This window comes from Psittacula echo, assembly GCF_963264785.1.
Source record: "Psittacula echo genome assembly, chromosome: 3".
Taxonomy (NCBI): domain Eukaryota; kingdom Metazoa; phylum Chordata; class Aves; order Psittaciformes; family Psittacidae; genus Psittacula; species Psittacula echo.
The window spans coordinates 85,026,308-85,054,274 of record NC_137736.1 but is presented as its reverse complement, the minus strand read 5'-3'; the positions used below and the strand labels follow the sequence as shown (position 1 = coordinate 85,054,274).

Sequence of the window (27,967 nt, the reverse complement as noted above, 5' to 3'; positions counted from 1 at the left end):
ATATTGATCAACTGTGACCTGATCCTTCCCAAGGAAAGTACCAAGTGACTCGCTGAAAATGGCTGAGGAACACATGTAGTATGTGGGACTGCAGTCTCTTGGTTTTGAGAGCTTGGAGCTGGCAGCAGCAGAACCAGTCAATGAAAAGTACTCTTGTCTCAGGTGCTTTGGAGGACAGTTTCATTGAGACAAACATGCAGAACTCAGTAACAACTACCTTGGGGTCCCTGGGGTTAGGAGCACACTCACTCAACCTATGTCAGTCCTCACAGCACATAAAATATGCTTTACGACTACACTGTCAGCAGATGTGGCTTGCCTGTAACCAGGCGGTTCAAGGCACAAAATGAGAATTCTAAGTAACTAATAATTGTAACTTGCCAGTATGGGGCTATGGCCTTTATCACTCAAGAGTAAGTTCTGTTAGCAGATTGAAAAAACTGACTTTTGTCAGGCTCTTGCATGGCCTTAAGGCTGTTAAAAAATAAAATACAACTACTCCTTCACTTCGCAGCAGCATTTATTTTCACCCACAAGTCAAAACTGTAGACATATATTAAAACATAGATGGTTGTAAAACTACTGTTCTGCTGCATACATATTCATTAAAAATTTTTAAAAAAGCCAGCTTTACAAATTATTAAAATGTGTATTTAAAAGTAAACAGAATCTGTTTCTAGCATTTTGTCCATGGGGAAAAAAAATACGTAAATACAAAGAATTGATGTGTATTAACTTTAGTATCGAGCTATTTTTGTAGCTTCCTTTTCTTCTTCTCTGGTTCATCGTTGCTGCTTGTCTCTGTAGATAGATTTGCAGGCCCATCATTTCCTTGTATCTACAGTAAGAACAGCACTGGAAGTCAGAACACTCTTAATTTTAACTCGTAACTTCATGATGAAACTTGAGTTCACTTATACAGACCTTTTACAAACACTGCATCAACATCAGAAAACTCTGTTGTTAGTCCCCTAAAGGAGGGTGTACCATCATACAACACTCACAGCAGAACACTCAGCTGCAGGAAAAGCTGGGAAGAGCTCAGGGAAAGGGCAGCAGCACCACCTCTGCTGCCCAAAGTGGCAGAGGGATGAGTGAGAGGTGAGAAGGGACCTTAACCTCACAATTTCCATTTTGCTTTTAAAAGTCATGACCACAGTGTTTTCTGCAGTGTTGTGCCTGTCAGGCTCAGGACGCTGCACTGCAAGAAGGCATTTAGTTTTGGCAGAAATGGTAAAAACTTTGGAAATAAATAGAAACCAGTTCTAAAGCAAGGAACAACAGGAAGAGAGAAAAGCCTGTATGCTGATAGAGAATTACTTGTATTTAAAAAGGTCACCAGGAAGCACACTATGATTTCTTTGAGAGTATGGACATGTGTGGTATTGTTGTGGTTTAAGCCTAGCCAGTGACCCAGAACCACACAGCCACTTGCTCACTCCCCCCCCACTCCCAGAGGGATGGGGAGGAGAATCGAAAGAATGGAACTCTCACGGGTTGAGATAAGAACAGTCCAGTAACTAAGGTATAACACAAAACCACTGCTGCTACCACCAATAATAATAATGATAAGGGAAATAACAAGGGAAGAGAATACAGCCACTCACCACCTGCCGACCGATACCCAGCCCGACCGAGCAGTGATCTAGCCCTTCCGAGTAACTGCCCCCAGTTTATATACTGGGCAGGACGTGCTGTGGTATGGAATACCTCTCTGGCTAGTTTGGGTCAGGTGCCCTGTCTCTGCTTCTTCCTGGCTTCCCCTCCTCCCTAGCAGAGCATGAGACTCAGGAAGTCCTTGGTCAGGGTAAACATTACTGGGCAACAACTAAAAACATTGGTGTTACCAGCTGTTCCCAGGCCGAAAGTCAAAATCACAGCACTGCACCAGCTACTGAGGAGAAAAATGACTGCTACTGCTGAACCCAGGATAGATATTCAAAGAGAGGAGAGGAAAACAAGCTGTGATGAAGTATGAGTTCATTTAAGTAGCATGCATAAGACAGCTGGACCAAGATTATACACATGTATTGTCCTCTGCACTCAGGTCTCTGAGCAAACTAATGTCCGATGAAAGAAGGTAACAGGCATTTCAGAAGCTTGATGCAAAGAAGCCAATCACTAGGATTTCAATACCAGATTATAAATCACGTGGAAGTGACAACAGCATATACCAGTAGAAGGAATAGTCATTTAATTGTATGAGCATGTCACAGACACCTATGCATTAAACCCACCGCCATAAGCTGAAGGTTATGGGTTTGGTCAGCTAGTTAGGATGGCAACTATTACGACATGCTAAAGAGTATCGGAGAGGCTGTAAGAACAGATAGTAACAATAAATTACCTTCAATGAGTGAGTGTCACAGGAAGGCTCTAGACAGTTTACATTTCTAGGTGTAAAGGCCTGTTTGTTGGGGCAACTGGTCAGAGAACCCATGAACAGGGAGAAACAACTCTACGCTTGAACACCTGCTTAAGATGCTGCCCACAGAACCATCCCTTGTAATACAGGTAAAAATCCCAAACCTTAAAATGCATTACATGAGCAACAATAAGGAATTTAATGAAGATTTTATTAAAGGGGGTTGCAAAAAGGCAAAATGCTTTCGGGGATGAGATGGAATTTAAAAAAGGCCTGGAGGAGGAACATGCCATTTATCAATAAAATTTCAAGAGAACGGTTAAGTGAAAATCTTGTCCAAATGAAGTAAATTAAAATAAACAGGCAAGCAAAAAAGACTGAGAACAGTAATAAAAGAATCTAAGTGAGAGGGAGGAAATTCGTCCTTGCATCTTCATCGGTAGCTAGCTGGATGATAACAGAAGCCTAAAGCAGGTAATGAAAGTGTATTTGAAGCACTTGAGAAAATTAAGACCAGTATCAAGAAAACTGTGACAAACAAACAAAAAAAAAAATTAAAAAACCCAAAGGTTTAGAACAAAGTGGGTAAGAGGAAAGTGTTCCTTTAATGCCAGGGCTAGATACAGTCTATCTAAGAGTTCTAAAAGCAACTGTAAAAGTGTCAGCTAGCAACTGGTGGTGTGTGTAAACTCACTGCTTAAAACTGGTCTTGGTACTAGGACTGAAAGATGAAAAGTGTTCCCACGTAACACCATACAACACAGACAATCCTGCACCTAATCTCTGTACGTATGTAATCCTGTATGGACCTGTGGTGTGCTCGCGTCATGTATGTGCTGCAGCTCCTAGCTTTAAAAAATCATATAAGAGAACTATAACAACATAAAAGCAATGAGAAACATCAAAGATGCGAAGGTTTCCAGTAAAGGAGGAGCTAAAAGAAGTATATAGAATGGGGTCGCATGGGAATAGTAAATGGGAACACCAGACTATTTTTCACAGCATAGGAAACACAGTATGTCACCAAGTAACAGTATTAGGTTTTAAACAGATGAAAGGTCAAGCACTTTTTCATACAAGGTGAGCTGTGTATTTATAAAGTTGCAAATTGCTGGAAACTTGGAATGGACACAAAGGGAATGATCACTGTATATGCATTTGACTCCTGTACTCACTCCTTACAAAGAAGGGGGACTAGTAACTGATGGTCAGGATGACAAAGTATTTTGGCTTAACTAGTATGGCCATTCCTGTATCAAGGGAAAAGCTAAAATTATAGTATTTGGTTTGTTGTAGAAAAAGGGACCGTCACAGAAATTAGTACAACTAGAAGGGAAGCCAGCTTTCATCAGCCCTAATATGTGTCCATTTTCAATGAACAAAGCATGTCCCTCAGCAGCAGCTCGGACAAACTCTGACTGGTGAGCAGAAGCAGCAGGTAGCTCAGCATGAGAATGCGCAGCAGGATGCAAGGTTTCTTTCTACTACAGATTGCATTATCTGCCCCCCACTTTTTGAGATCATGAGGACTGCCTTCAACTCAAGCCAATACGACAGCTCAAAGATAAGTTTATTTAGATGTGTTTGAAAACAGGTAATTTCTCAGCAAAAACAGAGAAATTATAATGTTTGACTGCAAAAACAAGGCCCTCTTGCTTATTTTGGATTTTCTTTTTCCTACATGATTATAGATACTCAATTACTGCACCATCTGTTTACCAAGTCACATGTAACTTAATGCAAGTATTCAATGGCATGCAAAATACTCAGCCAACCTGAGGTGTGAGACCAGGTGAAAACCCATGTCCCAGATGTACTAAGAACTGGAAAGTCTGAAGACCGGAAACACAGTTATTAGGACACTGCAGTTCTTACTGCATTATCAAGGGGGAATTTTTATACTGTGGTAGTTTTAAGAAAGGACTGCCATTTACAGCCAGCAATTATATAGTTTCCTTCTGAGCTGCCCATTGCAGTTACAGCATAATTTACTGGAACAAAGATGATCTGACTGAGTTTTGGCAGGTTTTCAAAAGGGAGATTTGATTACAGAACCAGGAAATTCAAAAGATACTACTTCAGCAAATCATCATCTTTCCTATCAGTGGAAATAACCCTGATGGGCCCAGAAGGGAAACTTAATTTAGAGCCCTTTATTCTTTTCAACAGCCAGTGAAAGCAGACCTGTGTCTTCTCGAGAGTGAATGCAAAGCAATTGCAACAATCTGCTGCTAAGTGTTTTTTTTTCCTCCTGGTTTAAACTTCAATTTTACCATACGCTGATTTTTTAACAGTACTGAAGAGTAAGACTATTTCTGTGAATCACAAATGTTGTGCCTTACCTTTGGTTCTACCAACACCATCTGAATTTTCTGATGTTGGATGTTGGAAGCATCTAACATAATGTTCACCTTAACTTTATCAAATACACATAATGTTGTGTCTTCCACAGTCAGTGATGGTACCTGGAAGTTCAAATTTTGTATAAATATTCACTGTTTAAAATGGCTTATGTTTTTTTACAGATAAATATTTTTGTAGGAAATTATTATGTGTGAATATAAATTAACATAAATGACTCCTCAATGTTCAGAGGCTTAGAGAAGCCTCTCTTACCCCTCTAAAACCAACTAGATTTTATTCATTCTGCTCACTTACCAAATAAAAAAATAAAGGCATTTAACATACCTCATTGTTGTAATCCAGTCTTGGTGTTGGTTTACCTTTTTCTTCGAAGAATACTGTTCCTTCTAGCCCATACTTGGGAATCAGAACCACAATTGCATTTTTTCTTACAAATAATATATACGCATCTTCATTCACTACTCCTTTGCTTTTGAAGAACAGCTGTAACAGAAGTAAAATACATGAATAAGAATAAAAGCACTAGAACATTCTCTTCTGTATTACATATATACTGGCTTAAAAGAATGAAAACATTCAAATACAAATCTATACTTAGTGATTATTACACATCACATATTGAAAGCAGAATAAAGAAATCCTATAAACTGTTTATAAAATTACTGTAGTGTTAAGCATCCATCATACTGATAATAAAACACAAAGTAAAAAGAATCCGCAAGATGCCATTACTCTAAATCTTTCAGAGCCAGCAACACAATGTTGAAGCTTTTCCTCAAAGAAGCAGCTCTTGCTCTTACTCTCTTAATTTTGCTCAACAAAGCAAAACTCAATGTTCCTTCTCTGCCTTTAAAAACAACATAAATACTCCACAGTTAATCCTCACCTATCAAAACTCCTTACCTGTGTATGGAATGCAACAGATGCTCTTTGTGCGTATTGAGCCATTTTATGTCGGTAATTGAGATTTTTACACATATCTGCTATTTTATGTTTATCTCTAAGTTCTGGGTAAGTATCGTCTGCTCCTATGGCCACTGCCAGAAGTCGATGTACTATAATGTCAGCATACCTGCATAGATGAGATTAAATGATCAAAACATACTTTAAAAAAAATATGTATCTGAATATAATTTTGGGTTTGTGATTCTTCTAGATCAAAACATTTTTGCAGTAATGATGGTGTGCTGATAACTCCTTGTTTTAACTCAAGATCACTCTTTTCACTGACCGAAGATACACTGCAAAGCCAGCATGAACTGTACTGTTCTCCAATATAAATTCTACTATACTCTACCAGTAGAGCCTGTACTTTGCTGCTTCTTTGTACCAAGAGCCTGTACTCAACAGTACATGACTTAACCAAATTTAGTATAGAATGGTGTTTCAATACCATTGATCTGCAAAGCATAATCACACTTTAACATCTTTGTATATAACTTCTAATAGACCCTCAATGAGGAACTTTTTAACGCATCTATAAGCAACTACAATTTAAGATTCCTAGAAGCTCCATAAATTATCCACACAAACGCACAGGAATTTTAATCCTCCTGTAAGAGAGATTTCACTTGAAATGTTCCTGAGGAGAAAAAAATATGACAATTATTTTCCTTGAATACTTCTTGGTAAAAAGCAAAAACCTCCGATTTTCCAAGGTGTACAATTTAACTGCAATGCAAGTTTCAAATCAGCAATGCTTTTATATGTAAAATACAGTCCCAAAAGCACAGCTTACATCTGAAAAATGACAGACCAAAATCTGCCTCAGTCTCTGCTGACTTACATAATGCTAACTGATCCTGAAGTGCGTTTTTATGCCAGATATGCATTAGGGATGTATTTCTATTATGAGTTTTTTTAAAGATTTTATTTGATCTTAGGAGTCATAGGCTGTGAACCTGGGAGCATGTATGAAGACTGATCACCATCTGAAGCCATTGCTGTTTCAACTGAGATTTAAAGCTGAACAGAAACAGTATCTTTTAAATGTACAACACCACAATTTAAAATGACTTATTTTTGTTCTCTGAAAGGTTCCCAAATTAAAAATACCTTCTAATAGGTGAGGTAAAGTGGGTATAAATAGGTGAGGCTAAACCATAGTGATGAAAATCATTATCCATTCCAGAGCAGAAATAAACAGCTTGCATCATGCAGCGAGTGGTCAAAATTCGCAGCAGTGTATTTAGATACGGGAATGTAGGAGATTCAGCTTTGTCCAATGATTCAGCTAAAGCCTTTGCTGAATCTGTCTTAATTTCCAAGTTCTGGAAGGAGGGAATCAAAAAAAAAAAAAAAAGGTCAGGTGTTATTAAAAAATATTAGCAGAGTATAAGCAGAAATGTATAGCCACATCCATGCTAATCTTAGCAGCTGGCACAGCTGTAACACCGAATAACCCTACCGAATGCCACTATTACCAATAAATAGATAGATAAATCCACACATGCACAGGTCCCTCCCTCATGATTACTAGTACTCTATGCAAAATACAAAAAGTCAGTAGCCTAGCAATTCAGAGAATAAATCCATCCAGAACTAAGAAATACTTCGTTAATATTAACAAGTTCTTTATTTCCTTTGATTTTTCCATCCCTTTATTGACTAAGATTAAGCAGTAATCAACCTTGTTGTACTTATTGCACAGTTATTAAAATTTATACTTGGGAAAGTAATTTGTAAAACCAACTATATGACATTTTGTTCCTTGTTTGCCAGTGTTCATTGATAAAAATTCAGGTAGGTAGAAGAAAATAGAGAATGCATTTTATTTCCTGTCACACATCGTGAGATCAGTTGAATGTTCTTTCCTTTATGTAAACCACTGAACACAAAGCATGATCTAGGGACCAAATTATGGTAAAATAATTAAATATTTATTTTTAAAAGTATGACAAAAGTATAGCATACTAATATCTAATCATGATGGTTGTGTCATACTGAAAAACCACTTTGGTTTACTAAAAGAACATTTGTCTATGCATAGGAATTTAGCTTTCCAAATAAAACAGTAGTTTAATAAGTTGTTTCAGAGTACAAATGGAATTATTATGACTATTCCAGTTTTACAGCAGTGGAAAATGAAATGGGCTGGGTTTTGGCTCATCTATTGATCTTGCACTGACAGAGTTAAGGGAGCTTCTCTCTAGGCTCTAAAAAAACACAGGGGTGTGCATGTGTGTGAATAGTTGAGGGGAAAGGAAATATGGCTGCACATCACAATGTCTAGAAAGTTAGAACGATTAGCTCAAATAAAAGACCCCTGAAACTGGAAAAGTAATTTTTCAGTTCAGACCTGTTTATTAAATCAGACTTGTTTCAGCCTAAATTAACCTCTAGCTGACCTACGGAGAGGATGGAAACTATAAACACATATGGACACATTTTCTTATTTCCTGACTCGTTAAGAGAGATATGTTATTTGATATGATTGACCAATTTATAAGTACATCAATAATGTATGTGATCCGAAGCCAAAAACTGGCTAAAAAAACCATATGTGGCTTGGAGAGGAGAAATACAACTCACAAGAGTTACAATAGGAAAAACTTTCAGAGTGATTTTCTTTCTTTACTGAAGGAAGGGTTTTAAAAGCACAAAATACTTCCTTTCATCTAGAAATACACTTAATCTTGTTACAAGTACCAACAATTTCAAAGTGCAGCTGATACACTTTCAAAACACCATTTTTGAACCCTTATTCTTGGGTAAGTGGCCAATCAGAATAAAAACCCACAGCTTCTTTTAATTAAGTCACTTAATTAGCATGGTATAAACTTGCCTTGGACTTCGCAGCCTTCACAAGGATGTCATAATTTGATGGGGGAGGAGCAGGATGTTTCCGGAGCAAGGCAAATTCTGGGAACTCACTGTGAATTTTTTGTGCCACAGAAATATTGGCAAGCAACATGAACTCTTCAACCATGGAATTTGTTTCTCTATCAACATGAAATATTTTATATTGTTAGAAAAGCATTAAACTATGTATTTACTTGAGTGCCTAATTAAGAAATATTCCACCATCCTGAACAGTATTATACAATATTCACCGGTTGTTTTAATCATTTATACAATTAGGCAAACATTTTCAAGACTAAAAACATTAACATTTGTTAAGTTTGGATACTGAGTCAGAAGAAAAACAGTCATTCTAAAATTACAAATTATATTCAAGAAAAATTCTCTTTAAAATTGGCTCAAAATGTCAACAGGTAAGTTTTTGATTTCTTCCTAAGAGTACTGTTCTAATATTGTACATGTAAGTTTGAAAACACCATGTTGCACACCACAGGCGTGACAGTTTACGTAACTAAGTGTAGATTTTAGCACAGACACTAAGCAGTAGTATGAGACAAAGTAAGTAACAATCTTCAGAAATTGAATTAGTAGCTCCATTTCTACAACTCCTCAGTAAGATTGTATCACTCTGCAATAATGTGCAATAACTGCTCTGTTTTTCTTAAGGTTTCAGTAATCCATAACTCCAATTCTACTTTCCTTTGTTAATATCAGTAGAAGGGCATCACAGAGAAGCCAGTGTAGTGTAGAAAGTTTGGACCTTAGTGCTCCACTAAATCACTAGTAAAGACTTAAGTTCATATGTGAAGCATACAGCTCAAAACTTGCTTCAAAAATAGCACAGTAAAATACAGAGGAATTCTTGAATTCTAGGCTCAGCTTCCCCAAGAAGCTGCCCCATCTCTGGCAGTGTTCAAGGCCAGGCTGGATGAGGCTTTGAGCAACCTGATCTAGTGAAAGGTGTCCCTACCCATGGCAGGAGGCTTTGTACTAGACGATCTTTAAAGGTCCCTTCCAACCCAAGTAATTTTATAATTCTATGACTATTATGCACTATTATATGAACTCTGTACACTACTAATGTTACTACTTAAACATGTCTTTAATTCCATCCCTGCCCTGAATTAACTAACTGAGGAAAATAAAACACATACTTTAGCTCCTTAGTCTGAAGATCAATAGGATCATGAGTTTCACTGTCCATGTGGAAACGAACTTCTGGAGAGGAAAGTGTCAAGGCTCTGGAAAACAGGAAGAGCTATTAGCAAATTGCAGTAAAGCAGACAACAGCGCAATTGCAAGGCTGTACACAATATCTGGGTTTATCATGAAAATGTAATTTAAAAATCAGCAGAAATAAAAAAAAAAAAAAACAACAAAAAAAAAAACACACAAAAAAAAAAACCACCACAAAAAACCCCAAACCCCAAAATACAGCAGGAATTAAAAATAAAATTAGGAAATTAATGTTCAAATTAGCCAAAATTATAATGCTGACTCACATCAGCAGTAGCTCCTAAAATTTCAAATGCTGCTCCCCCAGTTGTCTTTTTATAATGATTGTAAGAGATCCATATTGACTGATCTTGTAAGCTCCCCAAGTTAACTATTTTTCAGGAAATGAAGACAGGCAATTTTATGCAAACTGAAATGGCAAAGTACTGCTCTTTTAAAAGATATTCATTGGAGAAATGGACACACAGGACCATTATACAGTTTGACAGCAAAAAAACAGCCATGAAAAACAGAAAACAAAACCAACCAAAGAAACCAGGGGAAAAAGGAACAGCAACACTGCATGGTTTACCCATTATCAATTCTTCTCTTCTTCATAATTTTTGCTAATTTGTTTAGTTTACGTAGGCTGGTAGTAATATCATCGTTCATACTTGCTGAATCAATTCTCATCTGTGCTTCGGCATATGTAAGAGAAGCCTTGAAGAGGTTAAAAAAAAGAGAGATATGGTACATAATAGAATAATGAAAAAACATAGTTGTCTTGCACAAACTGCAGTTTGCTGTCAAAGCTGGTTCACACAAATACAAAGCTTGCCATTCATTTAGGTGCTGAATTATAATTTTCAAATAATAATGGTAAAAACAGGACCGATCTATGCAAGACATCAAGAAATACTAGGCATTTACAGTGGGTTTTTTATGCTGATCACATATATCACGGATATATTTTATGCATCTGAGGTCTAATTTTCAGAAATGTATTTAACACTTACAAAATCCACTGAATTTAACTGAAAATTATTAGTAGCAGGTATATACCAACCATCATATATGCCTCTGTATCTCTAGAGATATCTGAATACATTTATGCTTTTTAAATGAAATACCGTAACAAAGTAACTGCACAAAAAACACTGTAGCCATAGAAGTTTAAAAGAAGGGGGCAGAATCACTTTGTCTTTCTAGGGTTAAAGTATAATTTCCTAATTCTAAGAAAATCATAGATTACCAGATTGGAAAGAACCTCAAGAATCATCAGAAAAATATAGAAAAAATCAATAAACAGCAAGAAGAAAACTTTAGTCTGTTGATCATAGTTTTTGTAAAAAGGCCTCAAGCTTCTTTTTTTGAAATATAATAATATTTGTGACTAACCTTGGATTTGATAACACTTTTTGTAAATCTGGTTTTTAGAATTTCAGCCTTATGGTTCATCTCCCATATACATGAAAATGCAAGCCTATGAGAGAGAAAAGGGAGAAAAATCTGTTAAAATCCACACATAGATATCTGGAGTTTCTCATCAAGATCAAAGTATGGATCATATATATATATATATATACCTGTCCACATCAGATCTCAGGGAGCATAAATTGGAACTAAGTAACTCTGGAACCATATCAATCCTCTGCAAAATAAAGAATAAAAATCATGACTCAGTACAAATAAATATTTTAATTTCCCAATTTTTACTGTACTAAATGCTTGGAAATAATTTTTTTTTTTCTTTTTGCTAATAAAGCTCAGATTTCCGAGAGAAAAGTGAGCTACTTAGTGGAAATTTATTCCAAGATCCATTTTTATTATCAGTTTTTTAGTAAGTTACTTCCGAAAAAAAATTGTGGTAAGAAGTTAAAATAAACAGGACTACAGTTGTAATGAATACAAATCATAAGAAACATATATATATAATGAAGATGTAGCTATCACAAGAAAAAACAACTGAAAAGCCAAACCAGGCCACTTCTGCAGCTTCAGATTGGTATTACAACAGTGCTCCAGTTTCATCCCTCTTGCTGTGCAAGCCAAATGACAGAAAGCACCTTCATTTTGATAGTCTTAGGCAAATTACATGCAGCCCAAAGGAGCCTACTTTATTTTTTTATTTAGTTTAGAGAATATTCCCAAGAATTACAGGAGGAAGGCAATGAAAACCTAACTGCTTAGTTGAGCAAAAAGCTACAGAAAACAATTACTTTTTCACACAGATATACTGTTGTTCCTCTTTTTACTGACTCCTCATCCAAAGCATTTCCTGGACGAATGAAATGGCTGACATCTGCAATATGTACACCAACCTAAAAAACAGTATCATAGAAAGCATAGTTCTTATCATGAAAGGCACCCTCAAGTTTTTATTTACAACCCAATTTACCCCTTGCCAGTTCCCTTCAGCAGCTCCTATATCCAGTAACGGGAATAGTTAAAATCTATCATACTGATATTAAAAAAATAAACAGTTGCAGCAATTACACAAAATAAGAGTGTCCATACATTTAGTGGAAAGTTATATTCTTTTCCAATGCAACCCTTCCTGCCTGGGGGCTCAGATAACCTCTTGTCATTTTCTCAAAGGCTCACTGAAAACTTGTTTTTGGTTTTCTGTTTGATAGGCCTTCCATTTTCACACACCCGGCTAGTACAGTTACAGATGAATTTATAAGGAAGAAAACCTGACTAAATCAGATATAAGGGGGTAGACTATTGGTGTTAAGCCTGTAGCTTTTTAATGCCCCCTTTTTTTTTTTTAATAAAATAATAATTCCTTAAGCATTACAACAGTAGCTTCACTTTTTCCACTGATACTTATTCTAGCTGTAGATATCCATGTTTATACTTAGCTAAAGCAGCCATTAAGTTTTATGCTCATTTCCCATGCCAAATGAGCAGAAAACAGGGTGAATTTAGAAAATTCCCACTTCTGACACTGATGTAATGCAAATCAGTTCCTTTTCTTTATTGCCATCTTGCAGTTGTGCAAACACTATTGATTCCTTTTACAACAGATCTGGAGCTTTGCTCATGTCATTTACTATTACCACTACTGCACTGTTTGTAAAATAAAGGAAAAAGTAAACAAATGACCAGATAATAACAGAGTGAGAGAGAGAGAGAGAGAGAATACCTCTATATTTCCATTTTCTATTTCTCTACAATGTAATGCATCATCAATATCTGTACAGCCAGGAGGATCAACGCTACAAATACACAGATGCCTTAAGTCCTCCCTGTGTTTCATATCCTGAAATTAAAAAAAAAAAAAAAAAAGTAAAAAATTAAATTGTTTTCAAGAACATTTTCAGTATCAAAGTAAAAATGATCCCTTGGGAAACGCAGTTCACATAAGATTTTCCAAACCAACCAAGTATTTTCAGAATGCTTTTTTTGTTTTAGGACAAGATTTCCAATCATATTTATTTATAAGATCAAAACAGATGTGCAGGAACTACAGTGACAAAAAATAAGTCAAAAGATGATCAAATATTTATATTTGTTCGTTTTACAGCAAACAGGAAGACAAACAGAACACAACCTCAGTCTTCTCATGATCACAACCAGGAATCCAGATTTATGTGACATTTTGTCTGATGTTCAGCTGGACAATTTGTTTAGAATATGACTGCTCTCAACTCTAGTTTTTTAAAGCTCAGCTTTCTCAACAGTTAAAAGGAACTGCACACTGGAAATATTTACCTTTGTAAGATGACTACAGAAAGATCTTGGGTATCTTAGACTAGACAAATGACTTTTAAAGACAGCTAATTTACAAAGATGCCTCCTTCACCCCCCAAAAAGTAGGTATTATAATAAAAGCAGTCCACCTCAGAGAAATTAAAATACACAAAATGCACAAACAAAACCACAGCCCACACCAGCTCAAACAAAACCACCCAAAACTCAAACAGTAGCCCAGCCCAATCCAAAACCGTATCATGCTCAAATTGTTCCCTGATGCCATTTTTTTTATACATTCTAAAGCAGCCATTTTCCATATTTAAGCTACTGGGCAGAACCTGAAATTCACTAATTGCATTTAAAATATGCATTTCTGCAAACATTAATCTCTCCAATTACTTTACTGGATTATAGCAGGAATATACTGAAGTCTCCTCTTCTTAGAATATTTTATTGATGACACAGGCTGCCACATTCAGTTACAAAGCTATTGAGCAAAATGGAAAAACTCTTAGTGACGATCTTACAATTACCTGAATTGTAGTCTCTCTCCTTTGAAAAAAAAAAAAAATTTACATTTTTATTTTTAATGACACCTGTAATGTGCTTTTTATCTTAAAATGTCCATCTCTTAACAAATAATTTTAGCCACACCCCCAAAACTTGCAGAGGCTTTGTCTCCATAGGAAATCCAGCTGAAAATTTACACTGAGATAAAATGGTTCTGGACATTTCTCCTCTATTTCTGATGCACCAGGTTATTCAAGAGCATCACAACTTGATTTGAAGTAGAAGACATAGGTATTATTACAACAATTTAAAAATTGTTACCTGTTCTGTAATGCTCCATGGCATTTTTGGTAGGCAACTAAGGACAGCCTGGGAAAAAGGCTGATGAGGGACATCATGTTCAAGCAGAAGAACTTCTGTCTCGGTCTCTTTATCTCCAGCACTTCCCAAGTTCTTCACAAAATGACCCTGAGAAACAATATGCGCACGTACAAGTATACACACACATGCACATCAAGCAACACTGTTAGCTCAGAAGTATTTGGAGACCATTATTCCATAGCTTATGAGTATATTAAGCTAACAGTATGAATAATCTTTCTTTCTTCAGCTACCTGTCTCAGCTTTAACAGAGAAATTGAATTTCAAACATTTAATTGATTCAGTAAGTCTGAAATGTGTACATCCCCCTCTTTTCCTTGAATGGCAATAAAATTCTCCACAGTTAAGACTGCAAAATTGTAAACATGGCAATTCAGTTTTGCAGTTAAGAATAAACATTGCTGCATAAGTAGCAAAACTAGTAAGGTCTAATTTCTCTATGAGTTTGTGTTGTGCCCACTCCCTAATACTGTATCAGCACTATTTCATTCCTCTCATCTCTCACATCTCATCCTCTGCAGTAATGCTATCTTCATCTTAGCAGTCATTCCATATATTCCAAGTTTCCTTCATTTCTCTAAACTTGTTTGCGACACCTGTGCTCTCATTCGTTACAAGCTATGCATTCCTACACAAGCCAATGGAAGCCTCTTTAAAACCTACTTTGTTTTCAATGCAAATTAAAGCTAGTCCTCATTTTCCCTTATACCCTCCTATTTATTCCCAAAGATCTTTCAAGAACTTCATTACCTGTAACTCAGCCCCACTGTCAATTTGACTGATTTGGACAAGGTGTTTAAAACTACTTGCCAAGACAGTGATCAGTCTGTGAATGAGCAAAGTCACAACAAAAGGTTCATATTTCTAGGAACCCAGACTAAAACCAAGTGGTCCCTGGTTAGTCTAAAGCACCTTAGTTAGCACATGTAAGTTCACTGCAGAACTGGCAGAGTGAGCTTTTCGAATATGATAAACCCGTATCTTTTTTGGGGGGTAAGAACGAACTAAATAATTTAGGGACTTCCTTAATTTGCACCATCAAATGGCACTCAAAATTCACATCAACACTTTTTGAAGTTACTCAGCGTTACAGATAATAAACACCTTACAATAACACATAAAAATCAGATAGAAAAAAGTTCATAAGAAAAAGCTTAAACTTACATTAGGATACCTGGAATTCCTGGGCCATCCGTCAATAGCAACAATTATTCTTTGTCCTTCCAATTTATCTGCTTGTCTTGTTTCTATTCGAATGCGAGGAATTCTGCGGTCAGCTGGTGTGAACAAATGGCGCCTTGCCTATTAACAGCCAGAAAAGGGAACAATTCATTTTCAGTTACAGAGAAAAATAACAAAACCCCAAACACCTGCACTTACAGTAACTGGATTGTTTCCTTACCTCTTTGATCTCTGACTTGGAAAGCATTCCACAAAGTGGTCGCCAGTTTCGTTTTATAATGCCCACTACTTTTCCTGTAGGTCTCAGCATGTCCTTGCTAACAGAAGTCTTCAGCTGGTAGAACACACAAGGGTTAAACCCACAAAAATCTTTGCACTCACGTTAACATGCTTGACTACAGCATATATCTCAAACCTTGGTGGTAACATCTTATGTGTCACTATAATGCTGTAAATTATATTATGACGTCGTTAGCAGAAATATGCCTCCCTGTGCTTTGCATGTCTTTCAGTATTTTTAGTATGTGACCTGACTACACTGTTGTAGTTGTGTTTTTTTAATGGACATCATTGCAGAAAATCAAGGAACAGCAGAAAAAACGTTAAGAAATGCTATCTTGTCCCACTGTCTCTGCTTACTCCACAACTATCCCAATATTCTTTTAAAAAAAATAAAAAAAAAATTACTTTAATTTTCAGGAACCCTCTTAGTTGCTTGAAAATTCTCCAGTAAATCTAAACCAAGTAATTAAAAAACATTCCCTGTGGGAGGATCATGTTTTTAAAGAAATATAAGTATTTGTTGGACAGGGTATACATGTGTATGCACTGCACACACATTGAGCGGGATTACTGCAAGAAGCTAAAGAATATTTCACAACTGGTTCCAAATATATGCACTGCCTGTAAAAGCTGACTGTCATCATGACACAACACCTGCTCCTATTCTAGCAAACCCTAATGTGCACATCTATTACCTGACTACCTACCCAGGAACTTTTGGAGTTATTAAAGCTTAACAAAGTAACATGGCAATTTCTGATTGCAATTAATTAGAAAGTATCAATTTTAGACATAATCATATAATTAATGCAACTGTACAACTACAATTAAGTTTCATAGTTTATGTATTCACAATAGTATAAAAAGGATGTGTAAATCTAAAGCCTAGCACTGTCAGGGTAATGCAAATTTAATCTCTCTCTTAACATAACAGTGAAGTGAAAGTTATTTATTGCATACAATGTTTTCTTTCTCCTCCTCAGTTTCAATGTCATCTTCATTTTGGCCATCATCTTGCAAGATCACTGAGGACAGTGCCACCCATTCACCTTTTGGCAACAGCTCCACAGCTACAATATCTTCATGAACTGCTCGATTTAAATGTTTCAATCCTTGTATAATTATCTGGATTTTTTTTTTAGAAAACAAAATGAAAACGTAAATATTCACAATGATAGCAACAGAAGACCCATATCAAAGCAGTATATCAGAAGAGTATACATGGGTAACAGGCTCTGCAATCTAAAGAACATTTTAAGGTATGTTTGTGATGCTTTTTTTTTCCTTTGCCTTGGTTTCTTTCAGTATTTATGATATTATTTCAGGATTCCAATTGCCTCCACAAAAATAATGTGCTTTCCACAGATGTTTTGTGTTGTTTATAATCATACAATCCTTCTACTTTTGCAGGCTAGGGAACTCAATATACTACTGGAAAACAGGAATAAAAGAAATGGGGAGCCAGGGAAGCATCTCCAGCTGCCCCCACAAATAGGGAGAGAGGAGGTAAGCGCTGCTGCTTTAAACAGGACAGCTGTACCAACAGTAGGTGGACAGGTGGGCTAACTGCCTGGAGTGAAAGAATCCATCTACTCATCATCAAGTATGAAAATATTAGGGGAAATAAAGCAGGAGAGCCTCACAAGGGCTCATCACAGTTTCTCTGAAAATCCTCCTACAAACTTATGTCTCTGTCTTTTATCGTGTATTTCAAACTAATTAAAAAAAAAAAAAATCATTAGTCAACTGAAAAAGTATTAACAGCACAGGCAACATTTCAGTAGCCTATATCCATACAAAGTAAAACATCAGAAAAGAAGAAAGAAATCAGAAAAGGAAAAATTACTATAATGCTCATTTTAATATATGTCACTATGAAAAAACTGCATTCTAAGTCATTACTGAGGCTAGCTAAAAGTTCACAGCATGAAGGTAAAATAAAAAAAAAAACTTACCTCTTTTTCTTCAGCATCTCCATGAACCCAAACAGTAGCTTCAAGATAATTATCTCTGCTTGCCCTGTAAGTTCCTTGGAGGTAATTACCAGATTTTATCCCTTGCTGCAATTTGCTAAGAGGAATATGTTCTGGGAAAATTATTTTTCCACTTTCTATTTCTTTCTTAAAAAAAGCCAAATCAAAAAGCAAACAAAATGAAACAAAAAAGCAGCAACAAAAAACAAGAAGAAGTTTTCAGTCTTTTGTACTCATGATTATTCCTAAACCAGCTCACGAACAGGACGCTCAAGCTAACAAACTCTAAAATCATTACTATGTTAGATATGAATATACACAGTAATATAAATCAACTATTAAGCAGTAATTTTTCTAGTTAAGTATAAAAGGCATAAAGAACACATAAACATGGCAATTACAGGAAAGCCTCCTTTTCTTCTCCTGTTTGCCTGCAGTTACTTAAAAAGATACTGCCCAAGCGACACATGCTTTCATGCTGACTTGCATATACTAGCATTACATGGTAGAGAGTATGGCACACAGTACAAGTGTATAATATAAACTATATAAAATATTATGCAAATATATTACTATGACTAAAACTTTGGAGGTGTCAGACAATGAATTGCTGAGCAGATCAACTGAGCCCTCCACTTTCTTCCCATTCTTGCCTGTCCCACCCTATTTTGACAGGACTACCTCCGACAAAATTAACCTTCCCATTTTTTGGTGTTAGTTTTTAGTTATATCAGTCTCATATGAAAACACAAGTCTTGATTCTGATAAATACGAAGCACAAGGAAATAAAAGAGGATGTAGCTCATGTCTGAGCTGCAGCTTACACTTACGACAACTTATATGATCACAAAAATCAGAGCTTTTGATAGAAATTTATCAGTAAGTTAATATAAACTTTCAAATAAGATACAAAGCAGAGGTTGAAATGGTCTGCAATACCCACTTTTCATTTTGTTTCCATTTTTTTAGAATATTTATACTTTCTTTAACCATTACTATTCTCATCTTTATACCAGTTACCTAAAGCAAGTAGCCTTTCACAAATAAGTAGACAATTACTAATAGGCACATAAGCAGCCGTAAAAACTGCTACAATATATCTCCTTTTCTTTTCAGTTGTCAAAAGGTTGTATTGCCAAATTGGTACTACATCCAGAGTCCTCATATTCTAAATTGATGCTAGTAGCCTGACATAGAGTGTCCAATAACATACTGCAAACCATTTGTGATTAATTTATTTTATAAAAAGAAAATAAAAACATACCCCTTCATCAGATACACAAGCAAGACGATCTACAAGCTCAGGATTAGCTACCAAGCTTTTTATATATTCCTCACCTACAAAAGCACAAACATAAAATTTATGCAAGAGATGTACCAGATTTAGGTATGAAGAGACTGCTGAGATTGTTTATCTGAGCAATAAATTAAACATACATGTCACTTTACTTACATGTATAAGCAGTTATCCCTTCCTCTAGAGCTTTCTCCTTATTAATTCTGTCATTTGTTAAAAAGGTAACTTGAATCTTCTCCTCATCCTCCATTTTCTTCAAGTGCTCACTGTACCATTTTACCGCTACCCGAATGGCTCTGTCATTGCGGTCATTAGAAGTTTCTCCTTTCTTCTGCTCTATGTATGTTTCTCTAAATACATGAACACATACACATAAATAAATACATAAATGAAACAAAATAAATCCTAACATCTATCCATATTTACAAAAATTTTTCAGACAAGCAAGACTGTGAGGCCAAAAGTATCACTGCTGTACCAGTTTTTGTATGTGTAATACTCTATAGGCCACTGAAGGTCAGGAGACACAAGGGTAAAGAAAAATAGGAAGGAAGAGCTAATTTCTAACACAAACTTTGCAACTGACAGTTGAAGAGAACTGTATTCAAGATGCTACAACTATGGACTCAAGATTCCTAGAACTATGATACCTCATATTGGAAACTGCTTGTGAGGGCAAAAAAAGGCAAAGTAATTGCATGTTTATTTCTTAGAGCTTTCTATCACTAACTAACCATTTTTTTTAATTCTGCTACAGACTGAGCTGGCAATATTAACAAAAAATTGGAATATGTTTAAAAAGGACACTAAAATGGAAAATCAGTATTCCACATCTCAGGGCAAGTTTTGTCTGTAAATCTCACTCAATATTCTAAACACCTTTTCATAATATATATATGCTTATACTAATTACAGACCGCATTCCTGGAACACGTAACTATTTCCCAACAGGATTCCTTACAAGTATACAGTTCTATGCACCCCAGTCTAATTTTTTTTAGCTAGCTCAAATGTTGCAGTTCTGTTTCCCAGTTTCTTTCACTGGCTAGCAGTACAATTTGTTACATCCTATTCCACACCTTACCTATGATGTTCATTGGTGAAAGAATAGAAATGTTTTTCAGGGGTTTGAATCACGTCCCTAATTCGCTTGTATACCGGTATACTCCGATTCCTGACTTCTTGTAAGACTGTCTGTAGCACAATGACATTCTTAATAACAGGATCTTCAAGTATATCAATCTGAGGAACAAAATGGAAATGAATAAAAATTGTTGTTTAATTCTATCCAATAACAGGACTTAAACAGTCCAAAAAGGACTTTCCAGCTTCTTTGTAACATGAATTTTGCTGGAACAAAGAGGATGACATTCTGATTTCCACCAAATTCAGCCTCAACGTGGGCAGTACTTCAATCAAATCTAAGGCTGCAGGTACACTAGAAATTTGGTTTACATAGGATGGGTTCTTGTAAATTATTACCTTTGTAAACCAAATACACCTATATGCAATCTGAGGGTAATCCAACACAGTTTAAAGGCTTTCTGCCATATGTCTTTGTGAACAATGCAAACCATAAAACAGTACCTAACCGTTGTTACACAGCTAACACCGATATGCCTGTGGCATGCGTAGGCTTAAGTTCTCCAAAACCAACCCCAGTGTTGTCCTCCAGTTTTCATTTTGGCAGATTCAACTCACCAGGAATTCTGTTAGCTGCTCTTCACCTTTTCAAAGACCTACTTTTTCTGAGGAAACGTGTTTAAAAATTTTCAGCACTTTTCTCTGCCAACTCCTGACAGCCATGACATGCAACAGAGAGAAGTCTACACCAAACATCCATGCAGCCCGTCAGGAGAAAAAGATGGGAGCTTCATTTCCTAAGCTTGTGGCAAGGAACTGTACAAACCCATCTCCAAAATGAGACAGAATCATAGAATCACAGAATCGTCAGGGTTAGAAGGGACCTCTGGAGATCACCTATCCTAAACCCCCTGCCAAGGCACAAGACAGCAGTAAGGCTCTAGAGGACATGGTTAAAAGAACTGAAATCCATGCCAAACCAAGCTCCTCTTCATCTGATATTTAAATAACCTAACAGATTAAGAGCCATGCTCCTAGCACAAGTAATCAAGTATTATTCTATGCACAAGATGAATTACTAGGCCAAGTCTTACTGTTGCAATCATGCCCCAGTTGCTGTGTAAAACCTTTTCCTGCTGTTACCAGGACTTTCTAATTCTGCTGCTCCAGTTCATGGCAGCGTACCCTGGCAAATTCTTAAGAGTGTTCTACATTACGTATATACAAACTTTGCCAACAGACACCAAGAAGTCGCTGCACAACAGGCTGAAAGCATCCCTCAATTTGCTGTTTTGGGAAAAAAAATTCGTACAACTTTCGGGATGAGCAACAGTTGAAGCATGTGAGTGCTGTGCCCCTCTCCAGAGTAATCCATGTTAGGATTCATGAATTATTTCCAGTCTCCAGTGTCAGCACAGGGCTATTCCACTTTCCATGCATTCCAAAGCAATCAAAAAATTAAAACAAACAAACAAACCAACCAACAAACAAAAACCACCAAACAATGAAAATCATCAAGATCGGGAATTCTCCCAGCCTGGAATTTTACTGTCTACACTCCCCAGGCTCAAGCCTTTGCACAATTAGTAATGGGCTGCAGAATAAAGTTCATCCCATGCTTCCAGGGTTGCACATGGGACGATTTTGCAGCCTCTATTCATTACCTGAAATCAGCATCACAGTATGAAGAACCAAAGCCTACAACAGGTCTGAAAAATGGAATAGGTATTCAGGAAAATGCAGTAACCACCTGAAGATCCTGATGCTGCTTCAGGCTATACACCATTCTAGCCTGACTTTCCATACCTATATCAGACTACAAACAGCGAATAAATACTGTTCAGCCTTTAAAGGGTGGCTACAAAGAGGGTGGAGACTGCCTTTTTACCAGGAGTAAAGTGGAAAAGAGTAATGGGTCTAAGTTACTTCTGACAGGATTCTGGTTGGACACATCAGAAATTTTTTCACGATGAGAAAAATCAGCCACTGGAATAATCTCGCCAGGAAAATGGTGGATTCCCCATGGCTGGAAACTTTTAAGATTTGACTAGGCAGAGTGCTACGACATGCCATCTAGGTCATGCATTGCCAAGAGAAGTTGGACCAGATAATCCTTGAGGTTACTTCCAACTAGAATTCTATGATCCTATGGAACAAGTTCTTTATTCCCACTATTAAGACAGCCAAATACAAAACCGGAATACAGTCTAAGACCAGACCAGATTCAGCGATGCTGAAGGCCTCCTCAGTATCACGCAGGCACAGAAAAGCCAACTCGTTCCGGACACCACTAATAAGAAGGCCCGAGCCCGGCGGCGTACTCACTGCTGACGCTATCCACGCCTCTCCAGGAACGACCCCTTGCACCCACACGATTTAACCGAGGCTGAAGCAGAGCGCCGCGTGACCAGGCCCAGAGCTGTGCCAGGGCCCGAGGCGACGTCCGCGGCTTACCTGGTGAAGGAGGACGTTGGTGTCGGGCAGGAGGTAGTGCGGGCCGGGACAGAGGCTGCTGGCGGCACCGCCGGGCTGCGCCTCGAGGCTGGGCGCGGGCGCGTCGGGCCGGAGCGGGCAGAGGCGGCAGGCGGCGGCGCCGCACGAGATGTCGTCACGCAGGTAGTGCTCGCGCACCACCTTCACGACGGCGCCCGCCCGCGTGCGCTTCACGAACGTCCGTGAAGTCTGCATGGCGCGCGCCGCGCGCAGGAACACCACCCGCCCCCACTGCCGCCGCCGCCGCTTCCTCCCGGCAGGCACCGCGGCAGAGAGCGAGGGAAGCGGCGCGCGGCGGCGCCCCGGTCGCCGTGGTGATGGCGTCGCGCAGCCCCGCCTCGGGCGCCCTGAGAGAAGGCGGAAGGGCGCGTCGCCGCTGTCTGAGGTGAGTGAGTGGTCGGTTCGGCGTTGGGGAACGAATAGAGCTCTCCTCACCCGGCGGGTCAGCTGCTTCTTCTCTCCTTTATGCACCTGGCTGGCCGTTGTCTTCCGCTAACTTGGGCATCCAGCATATCCTCCATTGGGCTGCCTCCGCCGTGGGGAAGGAGTAGTGGCCTAGGAAAGCTAGCCCCGGCGGGTTCGGCGCCCCTTGCGTTAGCGCAGCACTGCCTTTTCCTGCAGGGCTTTGAACAGTTTGCGTTAGCCTGCGCGCCTGCTCAGTAAAAGCCGTGGTCTGTACCGAGCGGTTGTAAAGTACGTGTGGCTGTTGAGTAAGTTAGACTGGTAAGCGTACCAGAGCTGCTACTTTAGAGAAGACAAAAGTGGCCATCACTCTGTTCCCGTATTGTTTTCTGTAGCAAGGTTTGTTAATGCTTGTTATTGGATGTTCATACTGTGTGTATGGTTCATGGATCTTGTGAGGTTTTGATGCATGTTCTTCCGAAGGCGTGAATTGCAGGTGTACATCCTGATTTACCTATAGCATCTTACCAGTGAGCTTGATTCACTTCAGTATTTAGCTTACTGCAGTCAAACCTCATGCTAACAATTACTTAAGCGACAGAGTCCTTGGGCAACTTCTTGAGCTTCTTAAAATGCTTTTCTTGTGTAAATAAATACATTCATGTGACGCTGGGAAGTACTGCTTAATGGTCTTGTTTAACTTTTTAATTTTTCATACTGCCTTTCACTTAATTGTTTTGATTCTTACAGTTAATTTTTCGGGGTCTCATCTGAAAGTACAACATAAAAAAGCTTTGCAAATAGCAGAAGAAAATGTCACTTAAAAGCTCTAAGGAAATGAGGAAAGTAAATATTTCTAGCTCTTTTGAGTCTGAAGATATTAGCTTAGAAACCACAGTACCAACTGATGATATTTCTTCCTCTGAAGAAAGAGAAGGTACTGTTAAAATAACCAAGCAGCTGATTGAACGAAAGGAGTTGCTCCATAATCTTCAGCTGCTTAAAATAGAACTATCTCAGAAAAACTTGATGATTGACAACTTGAAAGTAGAATATCTGACCAAGGTAAGAAATGTTGTTCCTTTTGTTGTATAATCTTTTCTTGTTTCTGGTGCTCTTTGAAGTATAATAGAAACTTATGTTCTGCCAAAAATCTCTGTGAATTGCATGCTGAAAGCTTACTTAGTTGTTTTTGGAAGGGTTTTTTAGTGTTTTTTCTTTGTTGGGTTGTTTTTTTGAGAAAAGAAGGAAACAAAGATACAGGAAATTTAGCTGACTTGAACAAGTTCATTCAACATTTCAAATGAATGAGGTGGGATTGAATTAGGCTTTTCTTTTCTAAAAACAGAAGAAAAAGACCTGTTTTCTTTTAGAAATGAAGAATAATATTGTCACTGATAAAAGCAGCTTAATAGGCTGTTAATTCAGTGATCTGTTAATCAGGACGTGGCTAGAATATGCCTACATGCTAATAGGAGGAGATTTTATTGTGTACAGTTGCCACTAAGATGCATGAAACTAAGACAGGTTGTTAAAGCTTTGCCACACATGTGTGCAGTCCATATTTACGGTCTACTATATACTAATTGTGGCTTTCAGAGGCTTGCTGCTTTGTATTTAAACCTGGTTTGAAATTAGTTGAACAAGTAGCTATTTGACTGAAAACAATAAGGTTTAGGGCTAACTCTTTTTTACTTTTAGTTCATTAGGACAAAATCTGTATCATATTTATGAAACTTATTATTTGGCATATTTGGAGGTCTTGTTAGACAGTCATTGCATTTCCTGCGGCATCGGCTCTCCCCCTTTTTGTACAGTTATTGGGTTTTTTTAATTACCAAAGTAATCTCCAGTCTTTGATTTATACTTATATTCTTTCTATTTAGATTGAAGAGCTAGAAGAGAAACTTAATGATGCAGTCCATCAAAAGAAGCTATTGTCTTTACGACTGGATAGTCAGCTGGCATTACAGCAAGAAGATGCCAGGTATAATGGGAGTAAAACTAAGAATTTCATCTTTAATAATTTATTAATATGAATTTTAATTAATTCATAGACAGTTAATGGAAACTAATGATTATGAATTGCAGGAGTAGGATTTCTTTTGCATTCTAAAAATGGAATTTGTTTGTTTCATTTACATATACATACACTTGAATTCAGCTTTCCCTTGCTGAAGTTTTATTGTTACCTGGATTCAAAACTGAATAGGGACTGGAGTAAGAACGTTCTTAAAACTAGTAAAGAGTAAAAGGAGTAGGCAGAAGTGGCAGATTTTGCATCAAATTAAACAGAATTTTGAGTAACTCTGCAGCCTTGATGACTTGGGAAAGATAAGGGGGTAACGTTTAGCACTCCCAGTTAGGATTGCTTATTGGTCAGAAATGTTTTCAGTTGATGATGCAGAAACTTTTCATCTTGCTTTTCTGAAACATTTTGAGTTAACCTATAGCTGAAAATAGACTGGCAAGCAGGCTTCTCCAAATTACTTTGTCAATTAAACGTTCTAACACCTGTGAAGGAAGAGCATTACTTATAAGTCTCATGTTACAGCTTACAGGATGTAACTAATTCAAAGTCATATTCTGTAGTAAGCCTAGAACAGATTTAGGGATATGAAGACAGACTTGGGATTAGTTACAACAAAGTCTTTTTAACTCAGAGCAGCTGACTGTCAGAAAAATGCCTGTCATTCTGAATGCTGATTTGCACCAGAGTGGAATGTTTTTATGTTGGCCCTATCTGAGTTATTTGAGAAGTGTTCAGTAAAACAAGTACTTCGGTGCAAATTGCTATTAATAAGCATAAAAAGTTTAACTACTTTACTTTTCCCAGTCTTTTCATTAGTTTTCCTGTCTTTTACATCACTTTCCATCTCTGTTTAAGAGTACTGCACACTGTGTGCGGAGTGTGTCCTTGTGTGACTGCATTGATGACCTGGGACTTTCTCTTGTCATTTTGAAACCAGTGAGGCAGACATTGCCTTGTAGTACTAGCTAGTATTTTTAATATTACTTTTTTAAATAATGTAGGAATTGGTGCATTTTGAAGAATGATTTAATTTGAATAGATTTTCAAGAGTCATGGCTAAAACCTCTGAAAAAGTAGGTCAGTTACATTTGATTTAAATAAAATGAACACTTAGAAACATCTTGAAGTGATGCACAGTTTTTCTTGTTGCATAATACCGTATCTCTGGTGATAATAGTAATGGTAGTATTTTAAGGCTGGCAGTAGGGCTGCTTGTTTAAGCGTAGTGGTCTTTGTGGTGTGTGGGTTGTGGTTTTTTTTTTTAAATGGATCCCAATTTTGTGTATTACACTGGGCAGAAAATGAAGGGTTGTGTGTGGAATAGGCCTTAAGCATGTATGTGCTGAAACTTGGTAAGACACAAATTTAACTTACTATTGCTTTGGTGATTTACTAGTTCCTTGGGGTTTGTGTGGAAATATAGTCAGCTTTTTCATGCTTTTAATGTTTTGAATTTATAAGTTAGTCTTAATTTGCCAAGTGAAGTCAGCACATGTGGAGCTTAATTGACACTTCTCAGATTCAGCCTTGTATTGTCAATGTCTGTAAAGTTTCTGGCTTTTTATATATGGTATGATTGTGTAATCATGGTGATATACACTTTTGTGCTAATTACCTAATCTCTGTAAATTTTCCCCACTACAGTGAGCATAACTCACTGCCTTGCCAGGGTATTGCGAAGGTTTGTCACTTGTGTTACTTGCTACTTAATGTCTTCTGTTTTCAAATCAATCTTAAAGAAAACATCAGGCTCTAATGAAACAAGAAATGGAAACTATTTTATTGAGACAGAAGCAACTGGAGGAAACAAATCATCAGTTAAGGGAGAGGGCTGGAGATATACGTCGTAGCTTGCGAGACCTGGAGTTGACAGATGATTGCTATAAGCAGCTAAAGTTACTTCCTGAAGACCAGCTTTCTATCCCTGAATATGTTTCTGTGAGTATTGAGTTTTATATTGGTTTAAAATATAGCAATGTCCTGGGTTTGCCTAGGATGGAGTTAACTTTCTTCATAGCAGCCTGAATCTTCTTGTGCTTTGCTTGTGCTTGGCTAAAACAGCGTTGGCAGCACACCAGTGTTACAGCTATTGCTGGACAGTGCTTGCACAGCATCAAGGCTTCTTCCCCTGTCCCCAGCAAGCAAGGAGTATTCACGAGATTGAGAGGGGACACAGCTGAACAGCTGGCCCGAATCAGCCAAAGGAATATTCCATGCCATCTAATGTCATGCTCAGCAATATAAACTGGAAATAGAGGAAGAAAGATGAGGTGGGGGGTGGCTTCCAAGGTGGTTATTGCTCCGAGACTGGCTGGGCATTGGTCTGCTTGCAAGAGGTGGTGAGTGATTTGTGTTTGCATGGCCATTGGAATAATCTCCCCAGAGAAGTGATGGACTCCCCAGTGTTGGACACTTGCTGGACAGGGTGCTCAGACATCTAGTCTAAGTTATGCTTTGCCAAGAAAGTTTGGACCAGATGATCCATGAGGTCCCTTCCAACCAGTATTCTATGATTCTCTCTCTTTCCTTCACTAATTAAACTGTTGAGAAAACTCAACACTTGAGTTTCCTTGCTTTTGTTCTTCACACTCCCACTGGAGGCAGCTAGTGAACAGCCAATATGAGTGCTTGGCTGCTGCTCAGGGTCAACCCACCACAAGCTGTAAATTGCTTTTGTTTAGAATTAAAGATATTTGCATATAGTAGAAGCCAGTCTGTACTCCTAAATTCTTACTCTTCCCCAGCTAGAAATGAGGGAACTTCAGAGGCAGATGTGCTTTTGGATCTGTTACGACAGGATTCCAGTAAGGAGGGGAACATTTTAATTCCAGACTCTGATGTCTTGAAGGGACTAGAACTGCTGATGTATTTTAGGCAGGTTAAGCGAC

At 37.7% G+C, this 27,967-nt stretch overlaps 2 protein-coding genes across 7 annotated transcripts in view; one reads left to right on the top strand and one right to left on the bottom strand.

Annotated features, from left to right (window-relative positions):
* Positions 1–233: 233 nt before the first annotated feature.
* On the bottom strand, positions 234–22,889 carry DIS3 (DIS3 homolog, exosome endoribonuclease and 3'-5' exoribonuclease). 3 transcript variants are annotated; one of them, XM_080614300.1, is made up of 21 exons: positions 22,607–22,889; positions 20,154–20,311; positions 19,226–19,419; positions 19,037–19,110; positions 17,755–17,919; positions 16,760–16,924; positions 15,738–15,851; positions 15,500–15,637; positions 14,276–14,422; positions 12,894–13,010; positions 11,965–12,066; positions 11,332–11,396; positions 11,144–11,228; positions 10,338–10,465; positions 9,685–9,771; positions 8,514–8,670; positions 6,785–6,999; positions 5,633–5,801; positions 5,054–5,212; positions 4,708–4,830; positions 234–838 (listed from the first exon to the last, which is right to left on the bottom strand). In XM_080614300.1, exons 1-21 carry the CDS (start codon positions 22,838–22,840, stop codon positions 749–751), a joined length of 2,886 nt encoding a protein of 961 aa, XP_080470426.1. In that variant the 5' UTR covers positions 22,841–22,889; the 3' UTR covers positions 234–748. The 3 variants fall into 3 exon arrangements, with proteins under 3 accessions (XP_080470426.1, XP_080470425.1, XP_080470427.1); XM_080614299.1 differs by lacking the exon at positions 16,760–16,924 and having other exon boundaries at positions 22,607–22,886; XM_080614301.1 differs by lacking the exon at positions 20,154–20,311 and having other exon boundaries at positions 22,607–22,736.
* A 17-nt stretch (positions 22,890–22,906) lies between these two features.
* The window catches only part of PIBF1 (progesterone immunomodulatory binding factor 1), a 121,305-nt gene continuing 116,244 nt past the window's right edge, over positions 22,907–27,967 (top strand). For 2 of the 4 annotated variants that reach the window (XM_080614305.1, XM_080614302.1), the window contains exons 1-4: positions 22,907–23,030; positions 23,798–24,112; positions 24,934–25,034; positions 26,819–27,017. In XM_080614305.1, coding sequence (XP_080470431.1) covers positions 23,861–24,112; positions 24,934–25,034; positions 26,819–27,017 — 552 coding nt within the window. In that variant the 5' untranslated portion in view covers positions 22,907–23,030; positions 23,798–23,860. The remainder of the gene's footprint in view (positions 23,031–23,797; positions 24,113–24,933; positions 25,035–26,818; positions 27,018–27,967) is intronic. The other 2 variants (XM_080614303.1, XM_080614304.1) reach the window with 1 other exon arrangement.